Raw genomic sequence first — 15860 nt, 5'->3', positions numbered from 1 at the left:
ACCTGAGGGGACTGAATCCCAGACGGAGCAAATGACTTAATTATTCAAGTGAACCCAGATTTCCTGTCTCCTCACCCAGTATGCTTCTCCTACAATATAAAATTCAATTTATGAATGGGCAGGCCGTTTGTGTATATATTTGAAAAATATATTAAAGTCAAATTTAATCATATTAAAATCTAATCCAATGTGACAGGTGTAGGTACTATCCTTATAGATATGGAGAGTGGGGTGGAACTGTGTACAAAAGAGAAAAAAATCTAAATATCAGGTCCTCAATGAAGCAGGGCTCTCTGGTTCTACCATGGGCATTCCTCCAAGGCATTTTGTGGTATATTACTTAAAAGAGCCTTCCAAATATCTCCCTTAGAAAAGGCAATATTATTAATAAACTCTTGTTCAAGGGAAGGAATTCGAGTGCATACCACTACTCAAAGTTATCTTTTTGTAACTAGGTTTAAAGGAATCTAGTAAATATTTTAAGAACAATGTGTTTTGTCTCAATCAATAAAGATGAAAGAGATGAGTTAGGAGGTGAGAATCAGAGTGGAGAAGGTTTCTAGTACTTTCCCAATATTCCAAAACACGTATGTCTTAATTCAATTCTAAGTTAAACAGAATGTGGAATTTATCAAAAAGAAAAAGTAAGTAAGACCAGTAATGTTGGCTTTTTATACTCAATGAATTAAAGAGAATTAAAGAGAGTTAACTCTCCTTTAAAGGATACATTTTCTTATGAAAACTGGAAAAGAACGTGTGGCACTTTAAAAACTCTAAACCCTGTAAGAAACTACAGCAGGACTATAATGGTTTTTAAACCTATTTGTCTAAAGAAATGAATCATATTTAATAAGGTTTAGATATGCTAGCTTTATCTTCCTGGAATTATAATTTGATTAGTCAGGTTTATTGAATTTTATCTGATTTTACTTGCATCTTAAAACATCTGCAAATAATATAATTTACCTGCATATTTGGCATAACAATATGCTTCTTCCTGATTTTAACAGAACTTAGTCCAAGTGTTAACCGAATCAAGCTGTTCAAAAGGGCATTTCTTTGAACACACACAGTAATTAATATGTCTAAGGAATGTTTTTCGGTTTTTCTTTACTTGTAAAGTCAGATCATTTAAAGAAGTTATTTACTACAAATAAAAATATCCCTGCCACCTCCCCCCACCTCATACACCTTTTTAAAGAAAAGCAAGAATCCAAGCCACTCGAGGCAAGAGGAAAAAAAAAAAAATGCCGCTATGCGCATGTGCTTGTACTGCAGAGTAAAAGCGTAACTGCAGGAGATCCGCTACTCGCTACTCGCTGGGCTACTGCCTGTGTTACGTCAGCGAGAGCTGCAAAGTTCCTTGCGGTTCTTTGCTAATGTCAAGGAGCTGAATATTAAAAGGGTGAATGTGGAGTTGTTGGTTAGCTGGGTTTTTTTTTTCTTTTCCTATTTCACTCTTTATTTTAAAATATCCAGGTAAAGCGTAGAGAACCAGGAGCTTAAAGACCTCAGTGGTGGAGGGGTGAGTCAGCGGGTGCAAAAGGATCAGGACTTGGTTCCTCGGAGAGACGGAGAGACGGTCCCTTCTCCCCGAAGAGAGGAAGCGACAGAACTGCTGTGGGACCGAAACCCTGGCCGCTCCCGGCCGCGCGCGAGCGGGTGGCTCTGCGTTGCGCTCCAGGTGAGTGCGCGGCGACGCGGGGAGCGGGCGTCCCTCCGGGCCGAGGTTTGCGGGCAAATCGCCCTCCGCCTCCAGGTGAGCGGAGACCCCACGCTCTCCGAGCGCCTCCCGCTTTTTTCTCCCGCTCTGATACCAGCATTCCTGCCGCATCTTGTTTTCCTTAAATATTCTGCGAAGTTACCTCCTAGTTAACAAGTGTGTTTGACCCCGTATTTATCGCCCCGAGGTAGGGAATAGGGGTGTCCGCAGGTGCTTGCTTTTAGTACCACCTGTGAACTCTTGAACTTGTGATTTTCACAGTAGCCTTTGCCCGGGGGTCCCGCCTCTGGGCCTAACTCCAGAGTCCTTAGAAGGCAAGATGAGTACACTCCTTGTACTCCTGCCCGAGTCCCTGAGGTCGATTTGCAGCTGCGGAAACCTAGGTATTCTATGCTGACCGCGGCCCCCATCCCAGACTATCCTGGGCGTCTCCTGTCCGCTGGCGCGCGGGCTCGATTTTTACGCCTACAAAATCCGCAGTGACTGCCACTTGCAAAGCCCCTTCTGCAGAGTGACGCTTCCCCCCAACCCTCTCAAATCCCCACCCGCACCCCAGCAGCCCACCTGGGTGTGGCTGGAGGCTCGAGTCCTCCGCGACCGCTGACCCTGTGGTTTTAGAATGGAGTCCTGAACCGACCTAGGTCGCGCTCAGAGCTCGCGACCTGCTGCTGGGCTTTGCTCGGGACCTGGCTCCCAGGCCCGCTTGGCTGGTCCACAAACCCGCGCGCTCTGCACACCCAAGTGTGAATTCCTCCGGCGCGAGCGTGCGCGCGGCTCTGGCCCTGAGGTCCAGGGTCGCAGCGGTTCCCTCTCCCCGGCATGGCCCTCCAGGTGACTGCGAGGCAACCTGTTCCAATAGCAACCGGGCAGATCCAGCGGTTCCCACTGGTTCCCACTGGCTCGGCTCCGTGCGACACACTCTCCAGACGCACATCGCGGGCTTCGGGGATTTTAATTTCGCCGTAAGGGTGCTCGTCATCCGGCCACCAGGCGCTGCAGTTTGGGTTTTATTTGCTTCGGATCTGAACACTGCTAGAGGCCTCGTGGCAGAGCGCTCCAGAGCAGCTTCTCAGCGGCGGGGACACAGGCGCACGGCGACTCCGCGGCAGCAGGACCAGCTGTTCTCGGACCGCAGAGTCCGCGGGGCTCCCAGCCCGGTCCGAACCGTCGAGCCCCGCGCGGCCTCCGTCCCCAGGACTCCCGGATTACACCCTGCCTTTCTCTTTGCGCTCTTTCAGGACAAGGACACACAACGCTCCTCGGCGCCTCAGTATTGGCAAACATGTCACATCCACGTCCCCCGACCTGCGCACCTAGAAGCTGAATCTAGCGCGAGTCCACCGCAGACCAGCCCTACTGTGGGTAACTGCGGGCTGGGAGAAGTGCCCAGATGTCAAAGGTCCCTGCCTTCGAGAGTCGACGGCAGACCCGTACTTGCCTGTGGTTTGGGGGGAGACTGGCGCTGGATTTTTGAATTCCAAATTAGGTGCAGAATGCTGAATCTTCTAATCAGGACTGATCAGACACGGCAGAAAAGCCGACTCCCGTAATTTTGGGATTGCATTTTGCAACTTGTCTCCTCCAACTTGGCTCCAAGCCTTGGGGAGGCAGGCAGTTGGAGCCTGCGGCCAACGCAGCGGGTGGAGGGGGTCCGCAGGCAGCCCCGCGCACTCCTGACCATGTCGCCTTTAATGCCCTGCCCCTTTGCAAGGCCTTCTGAGGGTTTCCAGGGCTGGCCGGGGCTCCTTCCCACCCTTGAGCTCTCTGTCACCCCCAGCCAACCCCAGCGGGCTAGGCTGTCCGGAGCCGAGACCTTTTGACTCTCTGCTTCCTCGCTCCCGCCTCCACCCCCGCCCGGGGGTGGCCCTCGAGAGCCGGGCCTTGCCCGGCCGGGCAGAGACCATGGTGTTTTTCTCTGGAAATGTCTCTGACAGCTCCAACTGCACCCACCCAACGGCACCGGTGAACATTTCCAAGGCCATTCTGCTGGGGGTGATCTTGGGGGGCCTCATCATTTTCGGGGTACTAGGGAACATCCTAGTCATCCTCTCCGTGGCCTGCCACCGGCATCTGCACTCGGTCACTCACTACTACATTGTCAATCTGGCGGTGGCCGACCTTCTGCTAACCTCCACCGTGCTGCCCTTCTCCGCTATCTTCGAGATCCTGGGCTACTGGGCCTTTGGCAGGGTTTTCTGCAATATCTGGGCGGCGGTGGACGTCTTGTGCTGCACTGCGTCCATCATGGGACTCTGCATCATCTCCATCGACCGCTACATCGGCGTGAGCTACCCCCTGCGCTACCCCACCATCGTCACCCAGAAGAGGGGTCTCATGGCTCTGCTTTGCGTCTGGGCGCTCTCCCTCGTCATTTCCATCGGACCTCTGTTCGGCTGGAGGCAGCCGGCCCCGGAGGACGAGACCATCTGCCAGATCACCGAGGAGCCGGGCTACGTGCTCTTCTCTGCTCTGGGCTCCTTCTACTTGCCGCTGGCCATCATCCTGGTCATGTACTGCCGGGTCTACGTGGTGGCCAAGAGGGAGAGCCGGGGCCTCAAATCCGGCCTCAAGACCGACAAGTCGGACTCGGAGCAAGTGACGCTTCGCATCCATCGGAAAAATGCCCCAGTGGGAGGCAGCGGGGTGCCCAGCTCCAGGAACAAGACGCACTTCTCCGTGAGACTCCTCAAGTTTTCCCGGGAGAAGAAAGCGGCCAAAACACTGGGCATCGTGGTCGGCTGCTTCGTCCTCTGCTGGCTGCCTTTTTTCTTAGTGATGCCCATCGGTAAGTCTTGACTACACCTCATCTTAGTATTTAGGGTCTTCACCCTCTTCCCCTTCTGCTACTCCAAACTCACAGTAGGGGGTGAAGAGAAAGGATCTGCATTTCAAACAGCAAAGCTAGGAGGGAACTTAGGAAAGACTTCCTCGTAGGAAAGTGAATTTTCATTCTTTCTACTCCAGTCTCATTCGAACGATGTTACTGTTACGTCCTAGGGCACTTTTTCAGCTACTGTAAAGTGGCTTCCAACTGATGCAGATTAATTGGTCTTTTTAATAAGAACATCAGCTTTTCTCAGTGCCCTTAATCGTCAGTTTAGTTTAAATACATCCGTCCTCCTTCAAGTCTCAGAGTCTCCACCACACACTTAGGCAGGGGCTGTGGAATGCCACTTCCACCTCTGCTTCTATGGAATGCAGATTCTCTTGGCCTAAAAATAAGCATCATGCTTTTTCTGAACAGATGTGTAATTTTATTATCAAATTAGATTATTTCTAAGGGTTAGCTATAATGATCTGCTTATGTTCTATATCTGTGTTAATTTTATGTTCTGCATTCAGTATGTAAGAAAGTGTAATGAGCCACTGACAAGAAAAAAATGATTTTGTGTCCAAACCAATTTAAGCTTTAAGGAATTCAACATAACGTTTCCAGTAAGTACTTTTCCCTGTACTTTAATAGTAAGTCTTAAAGCAAACACTACTTTTATCCAAAATCATTTGGAAAGTTGCAGACGACACTGTTTGAAAATAATACAGTAATGTTACAAATCCAGTTTTTGCAAATGCCGAATTAGACGTTGTCAAAACTAATTAGCTCATTAGCAGTATCAGCAAACTGATCCACTCGCAATAGTCATCTATGGATGAAAGGCCGTCATGAGATCCCAAAATGGTTGTTAGCTATTTTTAGTTTGTGAACTCAAATATAGACCCACACATTGGTTATCCACAAACTCTGGTAAAAGTTATGATAAACAAAAAATTATGATAAAAATTAATAAAAATCTGTTTCCGGCACTTCGGAGCCACATTTAAATGGCATGTAATTAAAGTGGTTTAATTTGCAATGCGACGTAATCTTAGCAGCCATTATTTTTTGAGGACCAGCTTTGTTTCAGACATTTGACAAGGCTTTTTATTTCATTAGTTCTCTCAACAGCTCAGTGAGGTATGCATTATTATCCTGAAATCACAAGCAGGGAGAAGGGATTCTCCAGGTTCTAAAGTTTCACTGCCTAATTCCATAGCTACCAGCCACATGCGGCTATTTAACGTGAATTTAAATTGAAGAAAATTAATATTCAGTTCCTCCTTTTAAGTGCTCAATAACCACATGTGGCTAGTGGCTACTGTTTTGGACAGCAGAGATATAGGACATTTTCATCATTGTGGAAATTTCTATCTGACAGAGCTTCTCAGGAGGCCTTTTAAGTTCACTAGCTGGCCGTCCATTGTGCCTGCCCGTCCTGATTGCTTACTCTGCTCCTAGAAATACATCACAGCCTTGAATTTATTTAAATAACACTTTTTACCTGAACTACTACTACCTGCTTACCTACCTTCCTACATCCCATCTCTTCTTCCCGAAATTTGCACATTTATTCATGCATACATTCACTCATCAAGTTATTTACTGAATACTTGTTCTAGACACTTAGGATGAACAAGGCAGAAAAATTTTTGACAGTAAGATGTTTGCATTCTTTTGGGAAAGATAGACATAAATAAATAAATATATGCTAAGAATTCAAGATTAATAAGCACTATTTAAAAAGTCAACAGAATAAGAGACTAGAGAGTATCAGGACAATGGGAGTGGGTAGTCGGGAAAGTCCTCTCCGAAGATATGATGTCTGAGCACACACTTGACTGAAGTGAGGAATAAGCCTTGCAAAGTCTAGGAGGAAAAGCTTTCTGAGCAGAGGGAACAGCTAATGCAAAGATGGGGAAGAACCTGACCTGTTCAAGGCAGAGTAAAGAAGCCAGTGTGGCTGAACCACAGAGAATGAGGGGGAAGACAAGTTCAAAAAGAGGCTGAGACGATAAACAAGGTCAAGAGAATGTAGATTTTTTTAAGTCAACGTAGAATTTGCATATTTTTCCAATTGTGATGAGAAGCCATCCAACTGGAGGGTTTTTAGAAGATGAGTGGCTAGTCTTATATCTTAAAGGATCTTTCTAGTTACTGGGTAGAAAGTGGGCTGTTTAGGGGTGAGAGTGGAAGCGGGGAGACCAGGTAGGAGGCTGGTGGAGAAGTCAAGGGGATAAAGGTTGTGATACCTCACACTCAGGTGAGACAGATGGAGGTGATGAGAATTGATCACATTCAGCACTCATTTCAAAAGTAGAGCTGACAAGTTTGGACATAGGGTGTGAGAAAAAAGAGGAATTGAAGATAACTTCCTGGTCTGGGGTCTAAATAACTGGATAAATGGTGCATTTTACTGAGACTAGGAAAACCAGAGAATGACAAGGTTATAAGGAGCTGATGGGAGTATGAAGGACAAGTGTTTATTTTGTATAGCCTATGTTGAGAAGTGTCTATTAGGCATCTAAGTAGAGATGTTCAGTAGGCGATTAGATATATGAATTAAAGCTAAAAAGGGAAGTTAGGTTACTTTATAAACTTGGGACACATCAACGTATTTAAAGCCACAGAAATGGAAGGACCCTTGAGGCATCCTGGATATTTGAAGGGTGGGAAAAGGAGGAGAACCAGTTGGCCAAAGAAATTGAGAAGGAGTGGCCAGGGAGTAGAGCATGGTGTTCCCAAAGCCAAATGGAAATGCTTCAAGAAGGCAAGAGTAATCAACTGCGTCACATACAGTTCCCAGGCCCCGTCAGAAGAGGACAGAGAATTGACATTGGATTTGGCCATGTGGAGATCCCTGCAGATATGAAGAGATCCTTTGAGGATTTCAGTCTCAGTAGAGTGATGGAAACAAAATCCTGGTCGTGTGCTTTCTGGAGAGAATGGAAGATGAAGAAGTGGCAGCAGCGAAAGTAGACAGCTCTTTGGAAAGGTTTTGCCAGGCAGTGGAGCAGGGAAATCGAGTGTAGCTGAAAGAACCTAGAGAGAATTTTCAAAGGTGGAAGATTGGCTATCATATTTATATTCTGATAGAAATGATGGGGTAGAGAGATGCCGATGATATAGGCAAGGGAGAAGATGGGACTCAGTTCCCAAGTGGAGAGTTAAGAAATAATGAGAAAATACAGTGGAAGGAGAGAGGTAAAGCTCTCTTTGGGATATATTTAGATCTTCAATGAAATAAGTAGCAAGATCACCTAACAGAGAGGAAGGAATAGGAAATGATGGGGATTTAAGGAGAAAAAGAAGATGCAAAATATTAATCATTCAGATGACAGAGTAAATAGATTATGGAAAAGTAATAGAGTCACCAGGAATTCTTGAGGAGTCCTATTGAGACATGACCATAAATTTAAAGTAAGACCAGTCAAGAAGGTTGTATGTTACTCATTAACAGTTAAGAAGCTAAGGATTATAGGAATTGTTGCTGATTACTGACTAGATCTAGGGGCCACAGTGAGGAGGGGGTGTTTGTGCAGAGACATAAACTGGATCAGATTAGGGGTCATATAAGAGAAGTGGTAGAAAAAGCTCGAGCGATGATAGGTGACTAGGAGTTTGGAACTTCTGGTAATGACTGAGGATCAGGGAGATGAACACAAGAGGCTGGGTCCTGAGGTCCTCTAGGGCAGGAGTCCCCAAGCCCCAGGCCACAGACCTGTTAGCAACTGGGCCACACAGCAAGAGGTGAGAGGCGGCTAGCAGAGAAGCTTCCTCTGTGTTTGCAGCCGCTCCCCAGTGCTAGCATCCCCGCCTCAGCTCCACCTCAGATCATCAGGTGTCAGATTCTCATAGGAGCACCGGTTCTTGGTGCCAAAAAGGTTGGGGACCGCAGCTCTCGGTGAAGGTGGACTCTGGTCTTATTGGAGCCTTCCTCTCGAATCTGCTCTCTTGGGGAAGATGGAGCGAAGATGTTATAGTGCAGGGGAGTTGTGGTAAGAGAGGAGCTCCCAGAATCACTGGGCTTCCTTTAAATCCTAATAATGGGGTGTGACAGGAGGGAAATTGAAAATTTATGCTTAACAGTATCTGACCAAGCTGCTCAGTAGGGCGGAAGACCCCTAAACCTACCAAATCTGTGGTACACATTTTTTTCTTGACACTGAACAAGTAAGAGACTAAATCTTCCAAGATTTGTTGACTGTATAATCAGTACCAGGCACTGAGTTAAACAGAATAAAAAGATGACTAAAGCACATTCCTGGCCCACAAGGGCCTCACAGTCTAGTTAAGGGGACAAATAACAACAGTTATCACAAGTCTTTGAGATTGGTCCTCAAAGCGGTATTATAAGTGCTAAGGAATATAGCAGTTAACCCTGTCTGGAGGCCACCATGGAAGCTTCTAGAAATGTCCCTGTTGCCTGAGCAGGGACTTGAAGGCTGACTACTTCCACTGGGCCATTAATGAGATTTTATTTGTTTTTAGTTAACTATCTTAAGTACATTTTTCATGCAAAATGTAAACAGAAGAATAAATGTGCCATTATATTATCACACAGAAGGGACATGGGCTCTTAAGTACTCTCTTGGGAAAGAGAGGTTATCAATCTGCTCTAGGCTGCCAACACAGTGGGATTAGAAACTAAAACGAGAGTAGATATGAATGTGATATATAAAGCTAAAAAGTGAAGCACCCACATGCCGAGGACCCAGCCCAAGATAACCAGTTGAGTGAATGCTCTCCATTTCATCACCAAAGGCTGTGAAAACGCTGCCTCCTCATTGCATCCACACTCCCTCCCTCACCAGCCCCTTCTCACAAGGGCCAAGTTGGTTGCTGGACTGAACAGTTTGATTGCAGATAGGAACCTGACTTGCCTGCTCTCAAGTCTAAGTCTTGTTAGTCTTGTTTTCTTTTTGTATCCCAAATGTTTAGTTGAGATTCAGAACCCTTTCATGGGAGGGAGATTACGTTTGAGTTTACCAGTCATTTATACCTTGGAGTGAATGTGTTTTTTAAAAAACAGAAACAAGTTTTGAACATGGAGATGAATAGAGAGAATATGAAGATGTTAGCCTTCAACATATGAAAGAAAGAAGCGGTGAAAATGTGCCTCACCCAGAAGCCCTGGCACCTGAAGTGTGTACATCATCTTTGCCTATTTTACCCTTTGGTCTGGAGCCCACTAGTCCCAGAGGCAGTGTGCTGGGTGAAAAAGGTGTAAGCCTGAGATTTCAGCTGAGGCTTTATTAAATAGAGGGCGTTATACAAGTCAGCTGGTTATTTTATCAGACTTCATGTGATTCATAGACCATTACTGACATATACTGACATAAGATTGTTGCCATGAGCGGTAGATGCCCCTGGAGGCCTGAGAAAGAGAAAGCATCAGAGAGAAAGGGATGAAGGGAGCAAAATTTACTTAACACGTAGTTATGTGTCTGACATCTGGATACGTTATCTGACTTAAATATAAAATAGGCATTATTATTGGACCTGGCCATTGCTATTATCTCTGGATTGAAGGAGGCAGCACTGGGCTGAGCTGTGGCTCATGTGGACACGGAATATTTGAGAATTACATTAAAATAAAAAAGATAGCAGATGTCATGGTGGTGAGCAGCGGGAATATGTTTGAAAGAGATGTTTGAGGAAGACAAACATGGCAAGGGGCTTATCAGGTGGTAGCAGTGAGGCAGAGAATGACTCATTCATTCATTCATTCATTCATCCAAATTTCTTTGAGCATGTACTATGTGTCAGGCAGCTAGAGAACCACTGTAGATGAAGGCGAACAGGTCCCTGCCCTAATGGAGCTGAAAATGCACAATTAAATACATAGCAAAGTTTCAGATGGTGATATGTGAAAAACAGCAAGGAAAAAGGGCAAGTACATGTAATGACATCTAAATGACTTATGATGGCTCTGACTGTTATAGATGCCCAAGATAACCAGAGACTGTGTTGCTTCCCTGCAAGTACAAAGGGATCAGTCCCCTGAGTCATATGGAAAAGGTTGATCTCTTAGAGATAATTGTGTGGAGAGAATCTAAGAGCCATTATAATTTTAAGATAAGAGACCAGTTTTTCAGTTACTCTTGCTGTACCACAAACCATCTCAAAACTTAGTGGCTTAAAGCAATACCATTTTATGGCTGGTGATTCTTTGGGTTGGGCATGAGCTAAAGCCCAGTTCATCCAGCTCTCTGGAGTGGCCATCAGAATCGGTGGCCTCTCTTCCTCCAGTGGTGTAGGCCAGCTTTCTTACAGAGTGCAGTTCTCTCCAAGAGAGCCAGGGCAGATGCTGCCAGGCTGTTGAAGTGCTAGATCCAGAGCTGGCCCGATGTCACTGCTGCCTCATCCTGCAGTGAAAGCAGGTCACAAGGCCAGCAAGTCCATAGGTTCCAGGAAATAGACTCATCTGATGGATGAGCAACAAAGAGTTGCATAGAGGGTTGGAGGGATTCCTGTGGCCATCCTGCACATCTACCTCACAGCCATTTCAAACAACAGTTCTCTTGTAAATTGCTTGTTTGTTTTTGAGAATTCCTATATTTGGGACTTTGTGCAATGCACCAACTGAAAACAGTTGGGGTCCTTGCTTTCCTGCAAGCTTCTAATCTTCGTGGGGAGATAGTCGTTAATCAGATAACCACATAGAAATCCGCAACTACATACAGTAAAGCGGACGTGGGTGGAGCCTTGGAAACATATACTTGGGTGAGGCTGACCCTGAGCTGGGAGGACAGATCGTTTTGCTGGGAGGGAGAGCTTGACCTATGAGCCGAGATCTGTAAAATGAAGGGTGTTCAGTGGCCAAAGAGGGGAGGGAGGAAACAGAATGGGCAAAATTCTGACAGGGCTGGCCTGATATCCATGAGGATTTTCCAGAAGGCCGGTGTGGCCAGAACTGAAAGGCTAAGGTGTAACTGGTGTCAAATGAAGCTGGAGAGAGAGGGTCCAGATTAAATAAGGCTTTAGAGCCATTTTATGAGTTTTGGTTTTTATCCAAAGATGATCAGGAACAGGGATGACATGATCAAGTCTACATTTCAAAATATCAAAGGATTAGTGAAAAGAAGACTGTGGCTAGACCAGTTGGGAGACCTTTACACAGGACAGGTGAGAGGTATCTTGCCAAGATAATCCTTCTCAATGTGGTTGAAAATATTTATTTCCGTGAGCTGTCACAGGATTCTGGAATGCTCTTTTGTCATTGCCTGCAGAGTACATTTATGAGAAAACCTTTCACTGATCATAAATACTATAACCAGACTTGGCTTTAAATTAATTTTGGCTCTTTCCACAAGATGAGTCTGTCAATGGAGATTTACCATCATATTTAGAAGAATGTACTGCAGGCTCAGAAGACGTCCACAATGAGTTCTAACAATGCTTTGAACAATAGCTCAGTCTTTCGAATCAGGCTACAGACAAGCAGGTCATTACTTTGAAGGAGACAGCACTCAGCGACGAAGGCTTTGTTGTGTTTTGTTACTTCATGGTTTCGGGTTAGGATGTGAGGACGTTTTGCTAAGGCCTTTTCCTTGTCTAGCAGGTTCACTGTCTTTTAACCCTGCTATGTGGTTTGCCAGCTGGGCATTTGCATAGTGGCTTCTCATTTTTAAATTGCATATTTCTTTACTATTTAAAAAATTTCTCCCATATTTTTATTAGTAATTTGTATTTTGTCTTTTATGATGTGCAATTGCTGTCTGTGCTTTTTGGTCACATTTTATAAATCTGTTTCTTTTTATTTCTTTTCTATTTGTAAGCTCCTTTTACACATTGAAAGTATTAATCATTATTTATTGTATATTCTGAGTTGCCAGTTTTCTCATGCTACATTCAGGTATACTGAGAAAATGTAACTTTTTTATTTTCCAAAACCAATGTGATCTTTTTCATAAACAACCATGAAAACACACACACACACTTTAGCTAAATCCAAGAAAGCTCAATCAGATCTGATTGTTTAAGCAATGTCTTTATATACTCAGCCTCTTTTGGATATCTCCTCCTTTCGGATTCACCTGCTAAGTTGTTGACCAGGCCCAGAGCCTCACCCAGCCTCCTGGTGGAGTGGAAGGGAGATAGATTAGGGCCCTCCATTGTAATTTTTAGTGTCCTGCGCTGGGGAGGTTGGTTCAGTCTAGTGACTCGTCCCTAAGCACTAGTCCCAGCCATCATGCTCTTGTCCCCTGACGAGTCTGAGCCTGCTCTCTGGGCACTGTTGTCCGCCCTGATAATGCAGCTCTACTCAGTTCTCACTGCTACAACGGACCCTCAAGTTTTGTCTGAGACTCCATTTGGAGTGACACCTGATCTGCTGCCATTGGCCAGGGAATCACTTTGTCTCCTCAGCTTCCACAATCACCTTTTACAAGCTCCTGAGCCAAGTCCTCAGCCACTTTCCATCTCTGTCTCAAGGCATAGAAAGCCCTTCCCTGTGGGTATGGGTTCCTTCCATACCACACATGCGCCTGCCTAAGCCTGCTCTCTGCCCAGCCACCCTGGCTGCCACTTTAACAGAAGCAGTAGCCCTTCTGTGTCACCTCCTAAAATGGAGAATGGGAAAAAACAACTTCACTCCTACCTTTATCTTCTGAAATGTCTCTATGGTCCTTGTTTAGAGGGTAGCTCAGTGCTAAACACCCGACTGCCTCTTCCCACTGCCTCCTTACCCATTTTCCCCAAGGTCCACCTACGGGAGGTAAATATCCCTTTTTCTGGCTAAATGGGACACTCTTCTGAATCATGTCCTCCTCCTTCCCAGTGTGGTGTCCACTTTTTATGGAATCACAATGGCAAACGGATTTCAGGCAGAAAGATGAGTTTATTAAAAAGGGAATAAAGATGAGGAGTATTTAGTAATGTTATAAACCTTATACATATTTAACAACTCTTTTTCCCATTTGGTTTTTTTTTTTTTTTTGCATTGTATTGTTCTTGTGGCTTTTACCAATATGTGCACACTTACATTTTTTAATGTAATCAGATATTTTAATCTTTTTTTCATGGATTGTGCCTTCTCAGGGATTCTTCACAAGATCTTCCCCGATGTAAGTCAGATAACCCTTATTTTCTCCTAGTTCTTTTAGAGCATCATTTGTAATCTACCTGGAATTTATTTTTGTGTGTTGGTAGATAATGTCTAACTGTATTTATTTTGAAATGATTAACCAGATATTCTTAAAAGACTTATTGAGTAACCTGCCCTTTCCTGTCTCATTTGGAAAACCACCTTCGTTATGTTAGAATCTTGAATCTTTATAGGGAGTCTCGCTTGTGTCCCATTTATCTGTCTTTTTACTCTAGCATTGGTGCCACATTGTTTTAATTATTGTGGTTTCAAAATACATTTCAATATGTTCTGGTATAACTTACCAGGATGAATATTCTTTTTCAAAATTATCTTGTCTGTCCTCATATGTTCATTCTTCCAGGAAAATTCTAGACTTGTTTTATCAAGTTACACTCCTCCCCCACCAACACAGCGTGCACGTGCACGCGCGTGCGCACACACACACACACACACACACGCACACGCACACACACACACACATACACACACGTCCTGTCATGTGTTAATCATAGTGTTTTAGGATAGATCAATTAATTTGAAAAGTGACATTTTTTATCACACTGAGATCTCTTGTTAAGAAATGTAACACATCTCTCCATTTGCTTCCCAAATTATTTTTGAACTATTGTTTATGCTTTACTTTTAATCGTACTTACTAATATATGCCGGAAAACTGTTTATGACAACAAAATTAGGCAATACTGCCTTGGTATTTCAACATTAGATATGATACTGATTGTTGGTTTTAGATCAACACACTGCATCATTTCACAGAAGTGTCTGTCTATAATTTATAGAACAAATTTATCAAAAATGATTTTTTAATTTTATCAAATGCTGCTTTTCTGATATTCATTATTATTAACATTTTTGTTTACATTGATTTGATATATGCAATTTCTTAAAATTATCCTCTTCATGTATTCTTGGATTAAATTCTATCTGATCAGTTATTATTCTTTTTTATGTTATTGCATTATTCTAAATACTTTATTTCTGGTTTGCATCTATATTTCTATATGAAATAACTGTGTTTTATTTCATTGTGCCGTCTTGGTCACATTTTGGTATAAAGTTCATGTTAACTTCATAAAGCAAATTGGGACACTTTTTATTTTTTCTACAATCTGGAACAGTTTAAATAGCATAAGAATTATGTGTTCCTTGAAGGTTTGAAAGAACTTGCCCATAAAACATTTGGGCATAGCTCCTTTTATGGATGAAATTCTTGGAGACTGGTTTCTATTTCTTCCATGGATAGTAGGCTATTCTGATTGTCAGATTTGATAATCTTTGTTTTCTTATTTTCCATTTTCCTTCTCATTGAGGTTTAACATTTTAGCTTAAGATTCTATATGAAATTTTGTAATTTTTCCTTTCTTTTCTATCTTTCTCATTCCCTATATCATGTACTCGTGTTTTCTTTCTTTTTGTCTTCACTGAGATGTCTTGGAAGATTGTCTATTTTATTAATTTTTTCAAAGAATCTATGTCCCAGATTTATTAATCAATTTCATCTGTTTTCCAGTGCACTAATTTAATCTCTAAAATTTCTTTCTTTTATTATTTGGGTTATATTTGTTCTTTTATATTGCTTTGAGCAGATTGTTTAGTTTATGTATTTTAATTCTTTCTTGTCTAAGATTAATAACAATCACAACTGTACATGCCTCTCTAACTAAACATGAGTTCCTTCTCTTATTGTTTTGCTAGGTAGTGCTTTCATCCAGTTGATCCATATTTCCACTTTTAATATGTCCTTTGTCCTATGTAGACAGGAGAGAATTCATTGTGTTATTGTTTGTTAATTTGAAAATAATTGATATTTTTATCTCCCACTTTAAAAAATTAATTTGACATTTACTGCATTGTGGTCAGATGATGTGGAATTTATTGAAGGTTTCTTTATGACTTAATATGTGATCAATATTAGCATACTTAATATGTTTAATGTTTAATAGATATATAGTAGCCGAACTTTAATAATGGTGTTTTTAAGATCATCTTTATCCATTATTCTTTACCTTTATCCATCATCTACTTTATTTGTCAAATATTGACAGAGGTATGGTAAACCTTCTCACCACTACTGGGAATAATTCTTCCAATTATTTCTTATAATTTTAACAGGTTTTGCTTTGTATAGGTTGATGCTGTTGCTTGATATTTAAAGACTGAGTCAATAATATTTTTATTTGAAGATAGACATTTTTGTCCTACTTATTTTTTCTTAA

At 43.1% G+C, this 15860-nt stretch overlaps 1 protein-coding gene across 1 annotated transcript in view; it reads left to right on the top strand.

The window, feature by feature from the left end:
* The first annotated feature begins 2999 nt into the window (after nt 1-2999).
* ADRA1A (adrenoceptor alpha 1A) overlaps nt 3000-15860 on the top strand; it is a 73353-nt gene continuing 60492 nt past the window's right edge. The window contains exon 1 of the mRNA XM_011360301.1: nt 3000-4508. Within this exon, the coding sequence (XP_011358603.1) occupies nt 3626-4508 (883 nt within the window). The 5' untranslated portion in view covers nt 3000-3625. The remainder of the gene's footprint in view (nt 4509-15860) is intronic.

The sequence above is a fragment of the Pteropus vampyrus genome, unplaced genomic scaffold (assembly GCF_000151845.1).
Source record: "Pteropus vampyrus isolate Shadow unplaced genomic scaffold, Pvam_2.0 Scaffold53, whole genome shotgun sequence".
Classification (NCBI taxonomy): domain Eukaryota; kingdom Metazoa; phylum Chordata; class Mammalia; order Chiroptera; family Pteropodidae; genus Pteropus; species Pteropus vampyrus.
This window is presented reverse-complemented; position numbering and strand designations above follow the sequence as displayed.